The sequence below is a fragment of the Pelodiscus sinensis genome, chromosome 19 (assembly GCF_052426305.1).
Source record: "Pelodiscus sinensis isolate ZL-2025 chromosome 19, ASM5242630v1, whole genome shotgun sequence".
Lineage (NCBI taxonomy): Eukaryota > Metazoa > Chordata > Testudines > Trionychidae > Pelodiscus > Pelodiscus sinensis.
This window is the reverse complement of record NC_143070.1, coordinates 12,511,314-12,529,301: the sequence shown is the minus strand read 5'-3', so window position 1 is coordinate 12,529,301 and position 17,988 is coordinate 12,511,314. Positions and strand designations below refer to the sequence as shown.

Genomic DNA, 17,988 nt, shown 5'->3' with positions numbered 1-17,988 from the left:
ATGGACAGGAGCGATCCAGGGGATATCGTGTGCTTAGATCTATACAAACCCTTTGACAAGGTCCCTCACCAAAGAGGGATGTAAAGGAGAAGTCGACTTGTTGATTGCTTGCCTCCCCCCCTGAACTAAATGCTAGTAGTTTTAAGGGTAAAGCCGCTTGCCTCTCAGCAACACCCTTTAACCCCGATAGGCTTCATGACTTTTTAGCTGCGCCCTACTCAGGAGATCTCGTAACCTGTTGTGATATTGACCCCATCCGCATCCCCAGACAGCATCTCTGCTTGTTCAGAAACCATAATACCTCATCTTCCATAACACCCTCCTAGCTACGATGACAGACTCTTTTTATAGACCACGCACTGTGACTTTTGGCCTCTTCCCTTTCTTCCTTCTCTTTCCTTCTATCCCAACTACAAAAGCTACTGGTCCTCTCACAAAACACTCCTCGTCCTTCACTAGGTTCATTGGCTTGCCCTTCATCTGACTGTCTTTAGCTGCTAAGCCTCTGGACTCCACTCATGCCCTTTCTGTTTATGCCAGTGGCATGGCCAGGAAAATGGGGTGGGCCCAGCATTGGGGTGGGCAGCATTAACTGGGGCTGCTTCCTCCACCCCTGACATGAGGATTGTGGCTTTGTGGGGCCTCTCCCCACCCTTGCCCCCTGCAAGTCCCCGCTCACTCCTGCTGGAGAAATGGTGTCTAGGAATGGGGGTCGTGCCCCTTCTTCCCACCTGATGCTCCGGGGGAGCAGTGTCAGGGCATGACCCTGCTCTGCCTGCCAGTCTAGGCTCTTCCCATGAGGACCAGATCCAGGTATGTCCCATTCCACCTTCCTTACCCTGTAGGAGCCAGGCAGGCACAGAAACAATTGGTAGGGTGGAGGTGTTGAGAGCCATTGAACCAAACTGTGTGTGATAGAAACCCATTGAAGCCAGGGGCTGCAGTACGACCACTAGTTCCCTCACCCAGTGTTCCTCAACCAGTGGTACGAGTACCTTTAGGGGTACTCGAGAAATGTCGAGGGGAGGAAAGGGAGGGTACATCAACACAACTGAAATTTGAAGAAAAATGAATTTTTGTTTTCAGTTTTACAGCATTTTATTGTTATGATTTTTACTCCCAAAAAGTCATCACCTGCCCAGCTATGGTTAAGCTGTTTAAACAAATGTGTCAGAATGGTAGAAAAAAATGTTGTGTGTGTGAAAACTGTAGGTACTAGGGGTATATATATATATATATTTTTAAAAGGGGTACTGTATAAAAAAAGGTTGAGACACACTGCCCTCACCTATGGTATCAGGCCATGATGGGAAGATACCTCCTGGGCCTGAACCAATTATAAGGATTCTGGGTGATACATATGGGCTGTGTCTAGACTGGCCAGTTTTTCCAGAAAATCAGCCGCTTTTCCGGAAAAACTTGCCCACTGTCTACATTGGCCGCTTGAATTTCCGCAAAAGCACTGACTTCCTACTGTAAGAAATCAGTGCTTTTTGCGGAAATACTATGCTGCTCCCGTTTGGGCAAAAGTCCCTTTTGTGCAAAAGTTTTGCACAAAAGAGCCAGTGTAGACAGCTGAGATTTGTTTTCCTCAAAAAAGCTCCGATCGTGAAAATGGCAATCGGGGCTTTTTTGCGGAAAAGCACATCTAGATTGGCCACGGACGCTTTTCCGCAAAAAGTGCTTTTGCGGAAAAGCGTCCATGCCAATCTAGACGCTCTTTTCTGAAAATGCTTTTAACGGAAAAGTTTTCCGTTAAAAGCATTTGCGGAAAATCATGCCAGTCTAGACGTAGCCTATGTAGTAATGTTACTAGGGCATAGATTATGGCTGTATATGCTCATATTTGTACTGAGGCAACCCGCATCAATGGTCTTTGGGGCTAAGAAAGGCAAGTCTGCATGAGCAATGAGTCAGGATAAACTTACGCGTTATTAGGGAAATTATTTCCAATGTGACTCAAAGAAAAGCGCTGGGAGTCTTGGTCTTTAGTATGCCAACTTCCCGAATGAAACTCTTCACAACGGGGCATGCATGTGGCGAGAGAGACTTTTCAGGGAGTCAATCCCAGCTCCTGTTAGGCCAGAGAAATAGAAGTGGAGCTAGCAATCAAGTCCCCCAATCCTCAAAGGAGCTTCCATTTCTCTTTTGAACGTTTTTATTCCAGCTTTGAAATGAAAATAAACAAACAATCCCTTGGAATATTGACCATGTGACAGATCACAAGCCTGCTTTCTGCTTCATTTCTGCAAATAGGGGGTCCTGGATGCCTTTTTAATTATATCAGGAAAGCTTCCTTCTCACAAATCCATTTAACAACAGCACTGCAGGTCTCAGAATGAATCTGCTTTCCTTTTATCACTCCACAGCTGTTCCTTTCGGCAGGGCCCACTATTGGGAACCTAGAACAAAGGAGAAATTCATAATTTGTGCATTTGAATATATTAAACCAATGACAGCTTTTTCACCTCAAGAACTCACATTTGTAATAACTCTTGCTTTCTTCCTTCTCCTGTGTATTTTCCTACTGTGCCCTAGGGCAGATATGATGAGCAGGTGTGTCTCAGCAGAAAAGACTTGTCGACATTACCAAAAGAGTTATTTATTCCTAAGGGAATTCTGTGCCACTGCATAGGCGCAGAATTCATGTGTCCCGGAGAATTTTCTTTCCGTAGAAATTACAGTCTGCCCCGGAAGTGCTGCAGTTCCATCTTTTGCCCAACAGAGGTCACTGTGGCACCAGAACACAGCAGGAATGAAGAATTGCTCCAGGAGCAGAAATTCAACACCAGCACCCAGGCCACAGAATCAGGTGAGCACAGAGTGGAATGCACAGGGTTTTGGGGGGCGGGGTGTTCAGAATGGCTGGGGAGGACAAACCAGGGTGGGGGATCAGGAGATAGTGGGGGTGACAGTGATGAATCAAGGGTTGAATGGGGATGGAAGTGCAAGGCCTCATGAGGAGAGGGGAGGAGACTACGGAGGCACATCAGGATGATGGGTGAGGGGGACAGGGGCAAATGCATCTGACTGAATGGGAGAGCCTTCAGGCCAACCAGGATCTTCATGGAGAGGTTTCCTGATCCCTGAAAAATCTCCTGCCAAAAAAGCATTCTGTTCTCTGCTGATCCCACCCACCCCAAACAACCCTCCAAGTTCACTCCCAGGCTCCTCAGCAATTAATTCTCTCTCCCTTAGCTCCTTTGTTACTCTGACTCCCCCCAGCCTTTGCCCGGATCCTGGTTCCGTATTGTAGCCAAAATTATTACTCGAAGTGCTGTATTGATATGTCTAATAAGGAATCCATTTGTTTTAAAAAACAATGTCTTGCATCTTTTTTGTTGTCTGAACAGTTACAGAAATACTTGCTGATGGATATTTTGAAATAAATTATGAAAATAATTCAAACCCATGTGGTTATATTGTGTTATTTCAACAAAATATGCCGGATTTTGTAGACTTTTAAAATATTATGGGCAGAATTTTTATTTTTATTTTTATTTTGTGGGGACAGAATTCCACGAGGTGTAATAACAGCAACAAACATATAATAATTCCCACAGACATATGGCTGAATTACACTGGAGTGAAGTCGAGTACACACAGCTGGAATTTAGAGAGATATTGCCACTATCCTCAAAATCAGTGTTAAAAACCCAAAACATACACAAATAAGTTTATTTTAAAGACCTGCTGAGACGTGGAAATATAGAGTTGGCAAATTAAACAACCTTAACACTGTCCTATAATGACATCATTCAAGAACTAGACAATGAAGGTATTTTACTGTTTATAGTCCTATCTTAGATTAATAGATCTTAAGTCTCAAAAGGATGGTTTGGATCATCTTCTCTGAATTTCTGTGTCCAGAAAGATACATTATGATAATCAATGCCATTCAGTATCACCCATGGAGATGCTATGGATTGTCAGAAGATTATATTCTCAGATGCAGGCCCCTTTGTGTTCTTGAACACAGCGTGCAGATGTGAATGCCTCATCTCAAAAAAGATACACTGGAATTGGAAAAGGTTCAGAAAAGGGCAACAAAAGTGATTAGAAAGATAGAATGGCTGCCAGATGAGGAGAAATTAATAGGATTGGCAATTTTCAGCTTGGAAAAAAGATGATGAAGGGGGGGATATGATGGAGGTCTATAAAATCATGATCGCTCTGGAGAAAGTGAATAAGTAAAAGTTATTTATTCCTTGCAGTAACACAACAATGAGGGGTCACCAAATGAAATGAATAGTCAGCAGGTGCGAAACAAACAAAAGGAAGTTTTTTTTTTACACAGTGGAAAATGCATGCTCTGTGGAACTCCTTGCCAGAGGATGTTGTGAAGGCAAATACCATAAAGCTACATCTAGACTATGGGGCTACTTCAGGATACTTTCAGTAACCCAAAATAGCTATTCCACGTCTTTTAAATCTATTTCTAAATAGATTTTGAAAAAATGGGCTTACTATTCCAATATCCCTGTAACCTTATTCCACGAGGGTTAAGGGACATTTTAGAATAGCGGTTTATTCTGAAATTAGATTGAAATAAGATACACAATTTTCATAGCTCAAATTGCATATCTTATTTTGACCTATGGGTTCAGTGTAGATGCACCCTAGTAGGGCTCAAAAAAGAGCTAGATAAATTATTGGAGGTTAGGTCCATCAATTGCTATTAGCCAGGATGACAGTATTGGTGTCCCTGGCCTCTGTTTGCCAGAAGTTGGGAATGGGTGACAGGGAATAAATCACTTGATTCTCTGTTCTGTTCATTCCCTCTGGGGCACCTGGCATTGGCCACTATCGGAATACAGAACACTGGGCTAGATGAACCATTAATCTGATCCAATATGGCCACACTTATGTTCTGAAAGCATGATCTAGTCCCATTAGTGAATATATTCTCTTAAAATCTTGAAACAGCAGCACACTCGTGTGCCTTGTGGAAGCAGGATATTGAATGATGCAGGGGAGTTTTATATTATGCAGCTGAGAGGTGTCCAGGAGGAAAACAGTGCAATTCCCAGCACTTCCGGTTGTCCTGGCACAACCAAACGCTGAGCTTTCTTTCTGTTAGAAAAAGAGGAAGCTGCAATCAAAGTTGTTGGCCCTAGCTCTGACCATTTAAGAGTTCTGGAATAAATGAACTCATGCAGAGACACACAGACGGATGGACTCACAGACAGACAAACACACAAATCTCTAAAATATATAGAGAGATATCTTAGAGAAATTACCTTTTTATTGACCTCTGTCATGATCTTCAATTCCTATTAGTGACAGAGGGAGGGAGTGTATCACTTTTCGTCCCTGTCAAAATCAGCAAGCCAAACTATTGTTTCTAAGCTGCTAGAAAATAGTCAACACCAGCAACGCTCACCGTGTTTGATCCAGATGGGAGTTGTCCACCCAGGTCCACTTCCTCTGTGGGGATGTCATGGTGAGTCCCAGCCAAACCGGATTTGTGTCCTGAGTGACACTGGCTATGAAATCCTGTGAAGTACAAATTAGAAGGGACTGAATGAACATGCCATAAGTTGATACCATTCCCTGCAAACTCTCTTTAGACACAGGCTGTTGATTTTCAGGGGCTATCATGAGCAACGATCAGCACTACCTGAGCCAAAGCTATTTCTTTCCAAAGACAGGTCATTCTGGAGTTAGAGGGGCTCCCTAGGAACTGGCTGTTGGTGTTGGGCTGAGATGCCTGGGAGAAGGGATTGCCCTGCATGCTGTTTGACCTTCTCTGTTCCAGGGCTGGTATTCCTGTGTAAATAGCAAGTCATCCCGGACTCCATGTTGTTAACTTCTCCTGCACCAGAAATAACTCAACAAGGCCCCAAAATGCTGCTTCTGCTTGGCAAAGGAGCAGCAGTAGTGTTAGAAATAGGGGCAATAATATTATAACAAGTGACCTATTACCCCAGCTGCAGTGTATGTAATTTAATAGAATCATAGAATACTAGGACTGGAAGGGACCTCGAGAGATCATCGAGTCCAGTCCCCTGCCCTCATGGCAGGACCAAATACTGTCTAGACCATCCCTGATAGACATTTATCTAACCTACTCTTAAATATCTCCACAGATGGGGATTCCACAACCTCCCTGGGCAATTTATTCCAGTGTTTGACCACCCTGACAGTTAGGAACTTTTTCCTAATGTCCAACCAAAACCTCCTTTGCTGCAATTTAAGCCCATTGCTTGTTGTTCTATCCTCAGAGGCCAAGATGAACAAGTTTTCTCCCTCCTCCTTATGACACTCTTTTAGATATCTGAAAATGGCTATCATGTCCCCCCTCAATCTTCTCATTTCTAAACTAAACAAACCCAGTTCCTTCAGCCTTCCCTCATAGCTCATGTTCTCTAGACCTTTAATCATTCTCGTTGCTCTTCTCTGGATCCTCTCCAATGTCTCCACATCTTTCTTGAAATGCGGTGCCCAGAACTGAACACAGTACTCCAACTGAGGCCTAACCAGCACAGAGTAGAGTGGAAGAATGACTTCTCGTGTCTTGCTCACAACACATCTGTTAATGCAGCCCAGATTCATGTTTGCTTTCTTTGCAACAAATTTGCCTTTTACTTTACCATCTCCTTTTCATCCTGGATCACCAGGAGGTGAGACCTCTTCGCTAAGCAATCATCATTGCTCCTGTTCCAAATTCCACTCTCTTTAGATGCCCAGTAGCATTTTCCCTCATGCATATGCCAGTCCGTGGGGCAGAATTTGCACCCGGAGCCCTCTGGAGTAAGGAAAGAAGATAGTTTTGTTTAAGGATAGGCCTTGTTGCCGGATGGCAGGACACACTGCAGCCCAGGGGGAAGGTGCATTGGTAGAGGTGTCAGCCAGACCTCTAGTATTGCAGAATGGAATCACAGAGCTGGAAGTTTGTGGGGATCTAGTGCTTTTATTTGAACATGTAAATCCTTAGACTGTGTATATAGACATGGTCAGTGAATGCAATCTCCCCCGTCCACCCAAACATCATGCAAAATAGAAAACTAGAGCTGTCCAGCAAAAAGAAGGGGGGGGGGGGTTATGATGGAGGTCTATAAAATCATGATCGCTCTGGAGAAAGTGAATAAGTAAAAGTTATTTATTCCTTGCTGTAACACAACAACAAGGGGCCGCCTTCTGGTGCATTTAAAGGATAGGTAGTGGGTAATGTTCCCTCTAATCTTTTGCATCCATGTGTGGGCTTTTTACATGTATGTGCAGAATAATTTCCTCAGCTCTTATAGTTTTTCAGGTGGTGGCATCAAAATGGGATTATTACACCTCATTGCCACTTTTGAACAGCAATGTTGCTTTGCCAGTTTGGGTAGCTACATTTCCCCCCTCCCTTAATTCCCTGTGAAATTGCAGTTGGATATTTCTGCTCTTTAGCTCTTGCATACAGTGTTGTAGTGCGCTGCTAAAGAACCAGAAAGTCCCTCCCCAGAGATGGCTGCTTATTGTTGATAGATGATTTATGGTAGGGAGGTTGCTAAACCAGTGTTTCTTAACCAGTGGTATGAGTACCTTTAGAGGTACTCGAGAGAAGTCTGCGGAGTACGTAAACACAACTGAAATTTGGAGAAAACTGAATTTTTGTTTTACGTTTTACAGCATTTTATTATTTTTGTACTTTTAACACCCAAAAATTTCATCGCCCACTCAGCTACAATTAAGTTGTTTAAACAAATATGTTGCAATGGTAGAAAAAATATGGTGTGTCTGAAAACTGTAGGTACTGGGGGTACTCATAATTTTTATTTTTTTTAAAGGGGTACTTTATAAAAATAAGGTTGAGAAACATTGCTCTAAACCATAGTTAAAGCCATAGGGTGATCTCTTTCCCCTGCAGGACACTATTGTGTATATGGTGGAGTATAGGAGAAGGAGTGGAAGAATCTCTCAACCTTTGGGGATGCAAGATTCACAAGCAATGAGGGTATTTATGGCACATATTGAAGCAACCTGTTCTGTGTGTACTGAATTACAAAGTTGCCACTAGATGTCACTGCAGTGCAGGAAGCTGCAGTGGTACCTATGAGGTTACCTTCTGGGCGACTGTAGGAAGGCTGACACAGAAATTGTTTCAAGTGAGACAGGAACTCTTCCAGGCTAGTGGTGTGTCTGGTTCCATTGGTGGAAATGTAGGTGGCACCGTCGTTACTCATGCTATTCATTGCTGCTCTGGTCTGTTCTTCACAACGGACGTGTAACTGGAAAACTTTATGACAGCACCAACATCAGTGACAAGAGGGGGTCAGAGAAAACTGAGTTTTTAATGGGGTTGTCACCTTTGCGGAACAAAAATCTGGGACATCCAGGATAATCCTGAGCCTGTGTAATTAAACAGCAGACTGGCTGTGTACACGGAGCATCTAGACTGATTAAAAGAACGACCCAGGGAAAACCTAACTAGGAGTTATGAACCTGAGCAGATACAAAATTCGTTTGTAGATCCCTGCAAGTTTACAGATATCTTCTGTATATCCACCGGTATCCGCATCCACAATATTGTGGCTGAGCATACCAATTTTGTATCTGCGCAGAGCCGTAACTGTAAGTTGTAATCCCCTTTTCCCTACACATTTAACTGGGACATGATCTAGGCACATCCCAGGACTCTCATGTTTCCAGCTCTGATGTACATTTTGTTCATAGAATCATAGAATCATGGAACACTAGAACTGGAAGGGACCTTGAGAGGTCATCGAGTCCAGTCTCCTGCCCTCATGGCAGGACCAAATACTGTCTAGACCATCCCTGATAGACTTTTATCTAACCTACTCTTCAATATCTCCAGACATGGAGATTTCACAACCTCCCTAGGCAATTTATTCCAGTGTTTAACCACCCTGACTGTCAGGAAGTTTTTTGTAATGCCCAACCTAAACCACCCTTTCTGCAGTTTAAGCCCATTGCTTTTTGTCCTATCCTCAGAGGACAAAGAGAACAATTTTTTTCCCTCCTCCTTGTAATACTCTTTTAGCTACTTGAAAACTGCTATCATTCCCTCTCTAAGGCCGTGTCCAGACTCAGGGGTTTTTTCGGGAAAAGTAGCCTTTTCCCGAAAAAACTTCCCCTGCATCCAGACTCAAGCCGCGTTCTTTCGAAATTATTTCGAAAGAACGCGGCTTTTCTTTCGATGGCGGTAAACCTCGTTTCACGAGGAAGAACGCCTTCCTTCGAAAGTTCCTCTTTCGAAGGAAGGCGTTCTTCAATGTAAAGAGGCCGTCTTCGAAAGAGAGCATCCAGACTCGCTGGGTGCTCTCTTTCGAAAAAGCGGATTTCTCTTTCGAAAGATCCGCCTGCAGTCTAGACGCGATCTTTTGAAAGAGGCTCTTTCGAAAGATGCTTTCGAAAGAGCCTCTTTCGAAAGAAGCCTGCAGTCTAGACATAGCCTAAGTCTTCTCCTTTCCAAACTAAACAAGCCCAATTCTTTTAGTCTTCCCTCATAGCTCGTTCGCTAGACCTTTCATCTCTCTTGTTGCTCTTTTCTGGACCTTCTACAATTTCTCAACATCTTTCTTGAAATATGGTGCCCAGAACTGGACACAATACTCCAAGTGACGTCTAATCAGCGCAGAGTAGAGCGGAAGAATGACTTCTCGTGTCTTCCTCACAACACTCTTGTTAATGCAGCCCAGAATCATGTTTGCTTTTTTTGCAACAGTCTCACACTGTTGACTCATATTTAGCTTGTGGTCCACTATGGCCCCTGGCTATCTTTCTGCATTACTCCTTCCTAGGCTGTCATTTCCCATTCTTCATATTATATGGTGACGTGCGATAAGGGCGTGCCTGGGGTTCTGATCACATAACACATTGGAAGCAGACGTGGAATCTCAATGGCATGTGGGAAAAGGAGAATTCATGGTGCACTGTTACATACCTGTGCAAATGGTTGTAAGCCCTGGATCTACTCACCCCACAGCCCCAGTGCTATCACAGCAGCCAGCAGGACAATATTCCCAGCCCATCCGACCCCTAGAGCAATTCGAATACAGCGGGCACGCTGACAGGAATCTGCAACAATCCATATGCGGAGCTCATTCTAACATCCCTTCTGCTTCTCTGCCAAGCAGAAGCAACATGCCAGGGCCTTGTTGGGTGGTTTCCGGTGTAGGAGAAGACAACAACATGGAGTCTGGGACTACTTGCTATATTTATACATAAATCCCAGTCCTGGAACAGAGATGGTCAAACAGCAGTCAGAGATAATAACAGTGAGACATGGGATGCTGTTGTATAGCCCACCGAGTATTTATGTAATACCAGAAGTAATTATTTGAAGTGTCTTACCAGAATACCATATGTCAAAGCTGAAGACATACTAAAGATAACTATGGGTATGTCTACACTACAGCACTAATTCAAACTAACTTATTTCGAATGAATTAATTCAAACTAAGCTAATTCGAATTAGCGCATCCAGACTTAAAAACTAGTTCGAATTAGCATTTTGCTAATTCGAACTACCATGTCCACATTGAGTGGACCCTGAACCGGGCTTAAGGATGGCCGGAAGCAGTGCCGGCAGGGCATCAGAGTAGGACTTAGAGAGTGGAGCTGCTGTCTCAGGCTAGCTGAGGGCTGTGCTTAAAGGGACCCAACCCCCACCCCGGACAGACAGTTCTCAGGGGTTCCCTGCTTGCAAACCAGTCCTGGCTTGGAGTGCCCTGAGTGCCCACACTCGGCACATCACAGCACTCGGCCATCAGCCCGGCTGCACTTGCCACAGGCTGCCATCCAGAGTCAATTGGGGGGCTGCAGGAGAGCTTCCACCCTGAGGAGCCTGCAGAGCCAGCCCAGTCCTCCCCATCAGGGGCTCGTACCCCATTCCACCCTCACCTCCTTCCACTTACTCCTCCCTAGCCCTCCTTCCTGATGTACAAAATAAAGGACATGTGTGGTCAAAAATAGAAACTCTCTTTCTTGAACAAAACACGGGGAGACTGGGAAAAGGAGGTGGGAGAGGGGAAGAGAGAGGCTGGGAGAGGGGAGGGAAACTAAAATGATGAGGGGTTTGGAACAGGTCCCATACAAAGAGAGGCTAAAGAGACTGGGACTTTTCAGCTTAGAAAAGAGGAGACGGAGGGGGGATATGATAGAGGTCTATAAAAACATGAGTGGTGTGGAGAGGGTGCATAAAGAAAAGTTCTTCATTAGTTCCCATAATAGAAGGACTAGAGGACACCAAATGAATGAATGGGTAGCAGGCTTCAAACTAACAACAGAAAGTTGTTCTTCACAAAGCAAATAGTCAACCTGTGGAACTCCTTGCTGCAGGAGGCTGTGAAGGCTAGAACTAGAACAGAGTTTAAAGAAAAGTGAGATCAAGTCATGGAGGTTGGGTCCATGGAGTGCTATTAGCCAGGGGGTAGAAATGGTGTCCCTGGCCTCTGTTTGTGGAAGGCTGGAGATGGATGGCACGAGACAAATGGTTTGGTCATTGTCTTCGGTCCATCCCCTCCAGGGTACCTACTGTTGGCTGCTGTTGGCAGACAGGCTACTGGGCTAAATGGACCTTTGGTCTGACCCAGTACGGCCATTCTAAGCTCAGGGCTCAGGGTCGGGGGTCTCACTGGACCACCTTGATTTTCATGCAAACCTGCTCCTGGGTGGCCAGGCTGGCAGCTCTCCTGCCCTAGACGGCCACTTTCCTGTGCCTATTGCGGAGGTCGTGGATGAGGTCCACGGTGTCTGCACTAGACCATGCGGGCGCCCGCCGCCTGCGGACCTGGGCAGGCTCCCGGGAGCCGCCAGCCTGGTCCCGGGAAGAGGCGGAGGGCTGGGTGGCAGCGGGTGGCTGGCTCAAGCCGTGCCGGGTGCAGGGTCTGCTGGCTGGGTGCTGGCAGGCTTGCACCTGGCACGGGCACCATATCCAGCCCGTGCCCCTTTAAGGGCCCCGGGGCCGGGAGGGGGGCAGAAGAGTTTCCCTGGTGGTGCCCAGAGTGGCCACCAGGGAAAGCTGGGGAGGGCTAGCCTCCCACTAGTTCGAATTAAGTGGCTACACAGCCTTAATTCGAACTACTTAATTCGAACTAGGCGTTAGTCCTCGTAGAATGAGGTTTACCTAGTTTAAATTAAGCACTCCACTAGTTCGAATTAAGTTCAAACTAGCGGTTTGTATGTATAGACGCTATGAAAGTTAATTCGAACTAACGGATGTTAATTTGAATTAACTTTGTAGTGTAGACATACCCTATGAGAGAAACAAGGAAAGTGAAGTAACATCATTTAAGGGATCAATTTCTGTTGGTGAGAGACAAGTTTTCAAGACACACGGGCTACGTCTACACTGGCCCCTTTTCCGGAAGGGGCATGTAAATTTCACCTATCGTAGTAGGGAAATCCGCGGGGGATTTAAATATCCCCTGCGACATTTAAATAAAAATGTCCGCCGCTTTTTTCCGGCTTTTAAAAAAGCCGGAAAAGAGCGTCTACACTGGCCCCGATCCTCCGGAAAAAGCGCCCTTTTCCGGAGGCTCTTATTCCTAATTCAAAGTAGGAATAAGAGCCTCCGGAAAAGGGCGCTTTTTCCGGAGGATCGGGGCCAGTGTAGACGCTCTTTTCCGGCTTTTTTAAAAGCCGGAAAAAAGCGGCGGACATTTTTATTTAAATGCCGCGGGGGATATTTAAATCCCCCGCGGATTTCCCTACTACGATAGGTGAAATTTACATGCCCCTTCTGGAAAAGGGGCCAGTGTAGACGAGCCCACGGAGTTCTTCTTCAACGTTTCTCTCTTCCATCAAGAGAAGTTGGGCCAATAAAAGATATTACCTCACCCACCTTCTTCTTCGAATATCCTGGCACCAACACAGCTGTACTCCACTGCAAACAATGTCAACCCATTAACAAATGAACCGTCACTGACTGGTTGGCTCTGTCACATAAGGGTGAGGTGCTAGGTACTTCCCTTTCTGGCTACACAGAGAATCTGTGCTTCAGCCATACCAGTTGAGGCAAGTGGAAAGCTGTATTAAAACTACAAGCTAGCTCTTTAAATAAACAGGAAAATAAAACAAGACAAGCAGACCGGTGGAACCTTAAAGGTTAACAATTTTATTATGGGATTAGCTTTTGTGAGTTGCAGCTCACTTCATCAGATGCATGAAGTGAAAGAGACAGAAACTGATAGTAGGGCTACAGACATGGAAGTGTTGGTAGAGTTACAGAGAAGGGAATGTTACCTCAGAGCTAATTCAGTCAAGGTGGATGTGGACAACAAGGTCAGAATACCTAAAGGGAACGATTGCTTATTGTAATGAGGATTTTCCCAATCCCAAATTCAGACCCATACTGATGGGGTGCGTCTAGACTGGCATGATTTTGCAGAATTGCTTTTAATGGAAAAGTTTTTCCGTTAAAAGTATTTCTGCAAAAGAGCATCTAGATTGGCAGGGGTGCCTTTGTGCAAAAAGTGCTTTTGCGTAAAAGCATCCGTGGCCAGTCTAGACACGATTTTGCACAAGAAAGCCCCGATCGCCATTTTCACCATCAGGGCTTTTTTGTTCAAAACAGTTCTTCCCTGTCTACACTGGCCCTCTCGCGCAAAAATATTTGTGCAAGAGGGCTTTTTCCTGAGCGGGAGCGTCAGTGTATTTGTGCAAGAACACTGACAATCTTACATGAGATCGTCAGTGTTCTCGTACAAATTCAAGCGGCCAGTGTAGACAGCTGGCAAGTTTTTGCCAGTCTAAACGCAGCCATGGTGTCAAATGTGCATATGAATTCCAGATCAAAACCAGTCTGCAACATGAAACAGCGGAAATAAGTAATTTTTCCCTTTCAGTATTCTCGCCTTCTTATTCATATCTGTCCCAATTGATTAGCTCTAATGTAACACCCTCATCTCTGTAACCGTACCACCTGTTTCTTTTTCTTTCACTTCATGCATCTGACAAAGTGAGTTGCAATTCACGAAAGCTCATGCCATAATAAAATTGTTAGTCTTTAAGGCATGACAGGACCCCTTGTTGTTTTTGATGAAACACAGTGTAGACGTAGCCAATATGTCGGGCTCTGCCCAAGAGCATGTGAGCTGATTAGAACAAGCAAAGAAAGAATTATCATCTTCACGCAAGGATCCCCTTCACTTTCCGTATTTTCTGATTCTTCTCTGAACATTTCCCAGGTTTTGAAAAAGCCGGGACTCAAGTTTTCCTGATTTTTTTTTCACGCAAATTTGGCTTTTTTGAGACCCAAGAATTTTTTGGCAGAAGAAGTAGACCTGAAACTTAAAATCAAGTGGGAGGAGGAAGATTCCACACCTTGACTACTGACCACACTTTGAGGGGAGGGCCCTTCCGGACCCTGGCCCTGCACCACAGCCTAACCTGCTTCCTGTGCATGAGTTCTGTCTGACTAGGGTCTGTCTGCCTTGGAGAGCAAGATGGAGGGACGGTCTGGTACTGGCAGCCAACCCGACCCACACAGAACCACCTTCCTGACTCTATACAGAGCTTCAATGTGGTCCCAGGGAGCAGATGGGGCTGTGCTAAGGGCCGAGATCAGGAGAAGACTCTATCTGATCGAAGAGCCAGTACTCACAGGCTATGTCTACATTTCGCTCTCTTGTGCAAGAACATATGCAAATGAGGCATGCCTCATTTGCATATGTTCTTGCGCAGGAGAGCGCAATGTAGACGTAGCCACAGTGTGCAGCACTCCATTCCCCTCCTGATCAATGTTCCCTCTGATCTTTTCAGTCCACATGTGGAATAAATTTTGTTCTGTGCACTGAGGCATATGCCAATGTGCACCACTAGTAGAAACAAAAAAGCTAGCTGTCAGCGCTCTGCTAATCGGCTGGTGGTATTTGAATCCCTCCTGAGTCGCCGCACAAGCGCATAGCTCACAGGGAACACTGCTCTTCTTGATCCCAGCCCTGTCTGCTTCCTCTGAGCAATGGGGGAACAAGATGAGCAGGGAGCATGATCTCAATAGCTGAGACCACCAGACTGCTATATTGTAAGTACCCCCTCTTCCATGGCCTCCAAGAGTATCAGGTTCCCCTTGGACCCATCCACTATGTTTTGTTTTCAGTTTTGACTATGTGTACTCCTTTTAAAAATTTTAGAATAAAGAGTGATAAAATCCCAGCAATTTTTTTTAATAAGGGCCTTTGTTTTCATCCCCATGCTACAAGGGGGAAACTGAGGCACACAGGTGATTTGCCCCAGGACTCTTCAGCAGCAGGCGAGGGTCTCAGCCACAAGAGCAATTTTCTTTGTTAAAGACTAAAACAACTATGGAGTTTACAGCGCAAACTATAGGCAGTGCGCCGCAAAATAAACAACAAAACAACCTTTGTGTCGGTCTTTGCGTGGAAAATACAGCTTGTTGATGTGTGCCAAAGTTTCCTCGCACCTGAGAATGACACACACACTTCAGAGAAAACTTAAAAAACAACAAGTGGTCTGGTAGCACTTTATAGACTCACATGTTTTGTTAGTCTATAAAGTGCTACCAGACCATTTGTTGTTTTTTAAGATTATCTTGTACGGACTAACTTGGCTACCCCCAATACTTTAGAGAGGCGAGGGAGAAGAGATGTTATCTTTTATTGGCTCGCTTGATTACTTGTGTGACTGGGCCCTGTCCCATGCTCTCTGAAAATTGGCTTATGCATATGCATCTCTCTCTCATTGATAAAGAAGCTGCGCCTTATGGACTCTCTCTGTGTAAAACTGTTATACAGAGTAAGACGGATTTATCTGGGGTTTTGATCCTCTTCGGGGCTGAACTCTTGACTTCTGTTAATGGCCTTAGAGCTGGGCCTTCTCAGGGCTGACCTGATGTGTGTATGTTGCTCTGATGGGGGGCGGGGGCTGTTACTTCCGTGTCTTGGCTGGGGGAGACCAAATCGTGGTGGAGAGCACCAAAGGGCAGGTAGGTGGGCACTGTGGCATGGTCACCCCCAAGGGGACCTCTGAGTTACAACCCATCACAACCAATTCTGTTCATTCCCTCGGGGGCATCTGCCGTTGGCCACTGTCAAAAGACTGGATGGTCCTTTGATCTGACCCAATACGACTGCCCTTATGTTCTTATTGGATCAAGTTCAGCTGGTGGAAGAGACAAGCTTTTGAGCTGCACACACCTGAAGGAAAGCTCCGTGTGGCTGGAAAGTTTGTTTCTTCCACCAACCCAAGTTGGTCTGGTAAAAGCTTTGCCCACTATCTCGTCTCTCTCCTATCCTAGGACCAACACAGCTACACTTCATGTGCACAGCTCAAGGGAGACAGAGATTTTTCTGCCTCTAAGACAGATACACGGGTTGGGGAAGCTCATTCAGAATCAGGCCTGTGCTGATAAATGCCTGCTGTTTGAAGTCTGTTTGGAGGCCAGCTGGACCGCTACTGGTTTTAATGTCAGCCCTCGAGAAGAATTAGTTCTCATCTGACATTTAGGCCCGGAACGGTGCTATGCAGCGTAGTTAACCCTACCACACATAGTGAGTAGCAGGGGTGGATATAGGGCAGGGCGAACGGGGCGGCCGCCCCGGGCCCCGCGCTCCAAAAAGCCTCGCGCATGCGCCGTGGCAAAGGGGGGGCCCCACGAAATTACGCTGCCCGGGGCCCCGCAAAACGGTCATCTGCCCCTGGTGAGTAGTTGCTGGAACAAATCTTTAGCTGTGACATTGGAAATACAAAATTAAAGGGCAGATTCAGCCAGTCTTACTCCCTGTGAACCATCCACTCACCCTGAGATGCTTTCACTCATCTCTTCTGAAATGCAGCACATAAAGGATCAGGCGAGGGCTGTTAGAGCCGTCCAGTGGAGTTGGGTGCCCGATTCTAGTAAATTGCAGCTCCGCTGGTTTTCTTTAAAGCCAGCCTGTAAACGCTGTGTTGCAAAAGCAGGTACCCAGGGCGCTCGAAGACTTACCATGGGCCCCACCTCCTGCTGCGTGGCGGCCTGCCTGTCTCTGCTTCTGCCGGAGGTCTAATGCCATGTAGCCCTCTTCGTCTTCCATTGGCCAAGTGTGTCCCTGCTTTGATTTCCCAGCAGGGGCTCAGAGCGGGGCAAGGAGGTGCCCCATTAACTGGCCATCAGGCATGATCTGTGCAGCTCAGGGCACCTACAAGCACTGACCGTTCTTCACTAGAAACCACACAGGAAATGCAGACATTGCGTGGTGTGCATTAAGTGGCTACCGCTCTGTCTTTCCCCCTCCCCTGGATTGTTCTGAGAACTGAACGGGCCGGGTAGATCGGCTTTGAATTCAAGCAGGTCAGGGCCCCCCAACTAGCCCTGCTGAATGGGGTTTACAACCACTGAAAGTTCGCTCTGTGTCCACACTAACCGCTTCCTAAATCATTTCCACCGTGACGTCCTCTGGGTACCAAAACCAATCTTCCCAGCTCAGCCGCAGAAGCAGTGCATTCTGGGAAACTCCGCAAACCCTCCTCCCCCAAGGCACTGAGGGGCAGCAATGGGAGGGGAGAGATGGACATGTATAAATCACTGGCCAAGACGTGGTCTGTGACCCCAGCTATGGGTGACCTGCAGAGGCTATAGGTCTGTTACAGCCCTGCACACGGCCTCTGGCTCTCTTGTGCACACTATAGGGGCTCACACTTCTAGCTCTGAAGCTGCCTGGTTCAATTCCTGCTGGTGCTCATCAAGTAAGTGCCCATTTTTCCAGTCCTTTTACCATTCTCATGGCTCTCCCCAAGCCTTTCCAATTTAGCAACATGTTTCCTGGATTGTGGGCACCAGATCTGGACACAGGATCCCAGCAGTGATCACACCAGGGCCAAAACCAGATGTAAATATCTTCCCAGCTCCTTCAAGAGTCCCCTGTTTCTACATCTCAGGGTCATCTTAGCCCTTTCGGCCACAATGTTGTACTGGGACAGGAGTACGTGGGAAGACAGCCTCATGGTATGTGTGTTAGTAGCATTCTGAGGCAGGCCTTAACATGGGCAGAGTTAAGGTTGTTTTGTGGGTGGAGCATTCTCCCTCTTATAGATCAGTGACCT

The 17,988-nt window shown here is 46.0% G+C and overlaps 1 protein-coding gene across 1 annotated transcript; it reads right to left on the bottom strand.

The window, feature by feature from the left end:
* Nucleotides 1–1,855: 1,855 nt before the first annotated feature.
* On the bottom strand, nucleotides 1,856–17,161 carry LOC142823201 (killer cell lectin-like receptor subfamily F member 1). The gene is made up of 6 exons (XM_089770558.1): nucleotides 16,892–17,161; nucleotides 9,925–10,023; nucleotides 8,048–8,221; nucleotides 6,594–6,748; nucleotides 5,384–5,496; nucleotides 1,856–2,402 (listed from the first exon to the last, which is right to left on the bottom strand). Exons 1-6 carry the CDS (start codon nucleotides 16,977–16,979, stop codon nucleotides 2,279–2,281), a joined length of 753 nt encoding a protein of 250 aa, XP_089626684.1. The 5' UTR covers nucleotides 16,980–17,161; the 3' UTR covers nucleotides 1,856–2,278.
* Nucleotides 17,162–17,988: the final 827 nt, after the last annotated feature.

What these genes read in the sequence shown, in the direction of transcription:
- LOC142823201 (XM_089770558.1), bottom strand. Translation starts at nt 16,979, where the DNA reads ATGGAAGACGAAGAGGGCTACATGGCATTAGACCTCCGGCAGAAGCAG. An exon ending in TTCCTACAGTCGCCCAGAAG is followed by an intron (nt 6,749 to 8,047) that starts GTAACCTCATAG and finishes TCCTTACTCCAG; the next exon opens with AGGGCTCCGGGTGCAAATTC. An exon ending in TCCCATCTGGATCAAACACG is followed by an intron (nt 2,403 to 5,383) that starts GTGAGCGTTGCT and finishes CCTTTGTTCTAG; the next exon opens with GTTCCCAATAGTGGGCCCTG.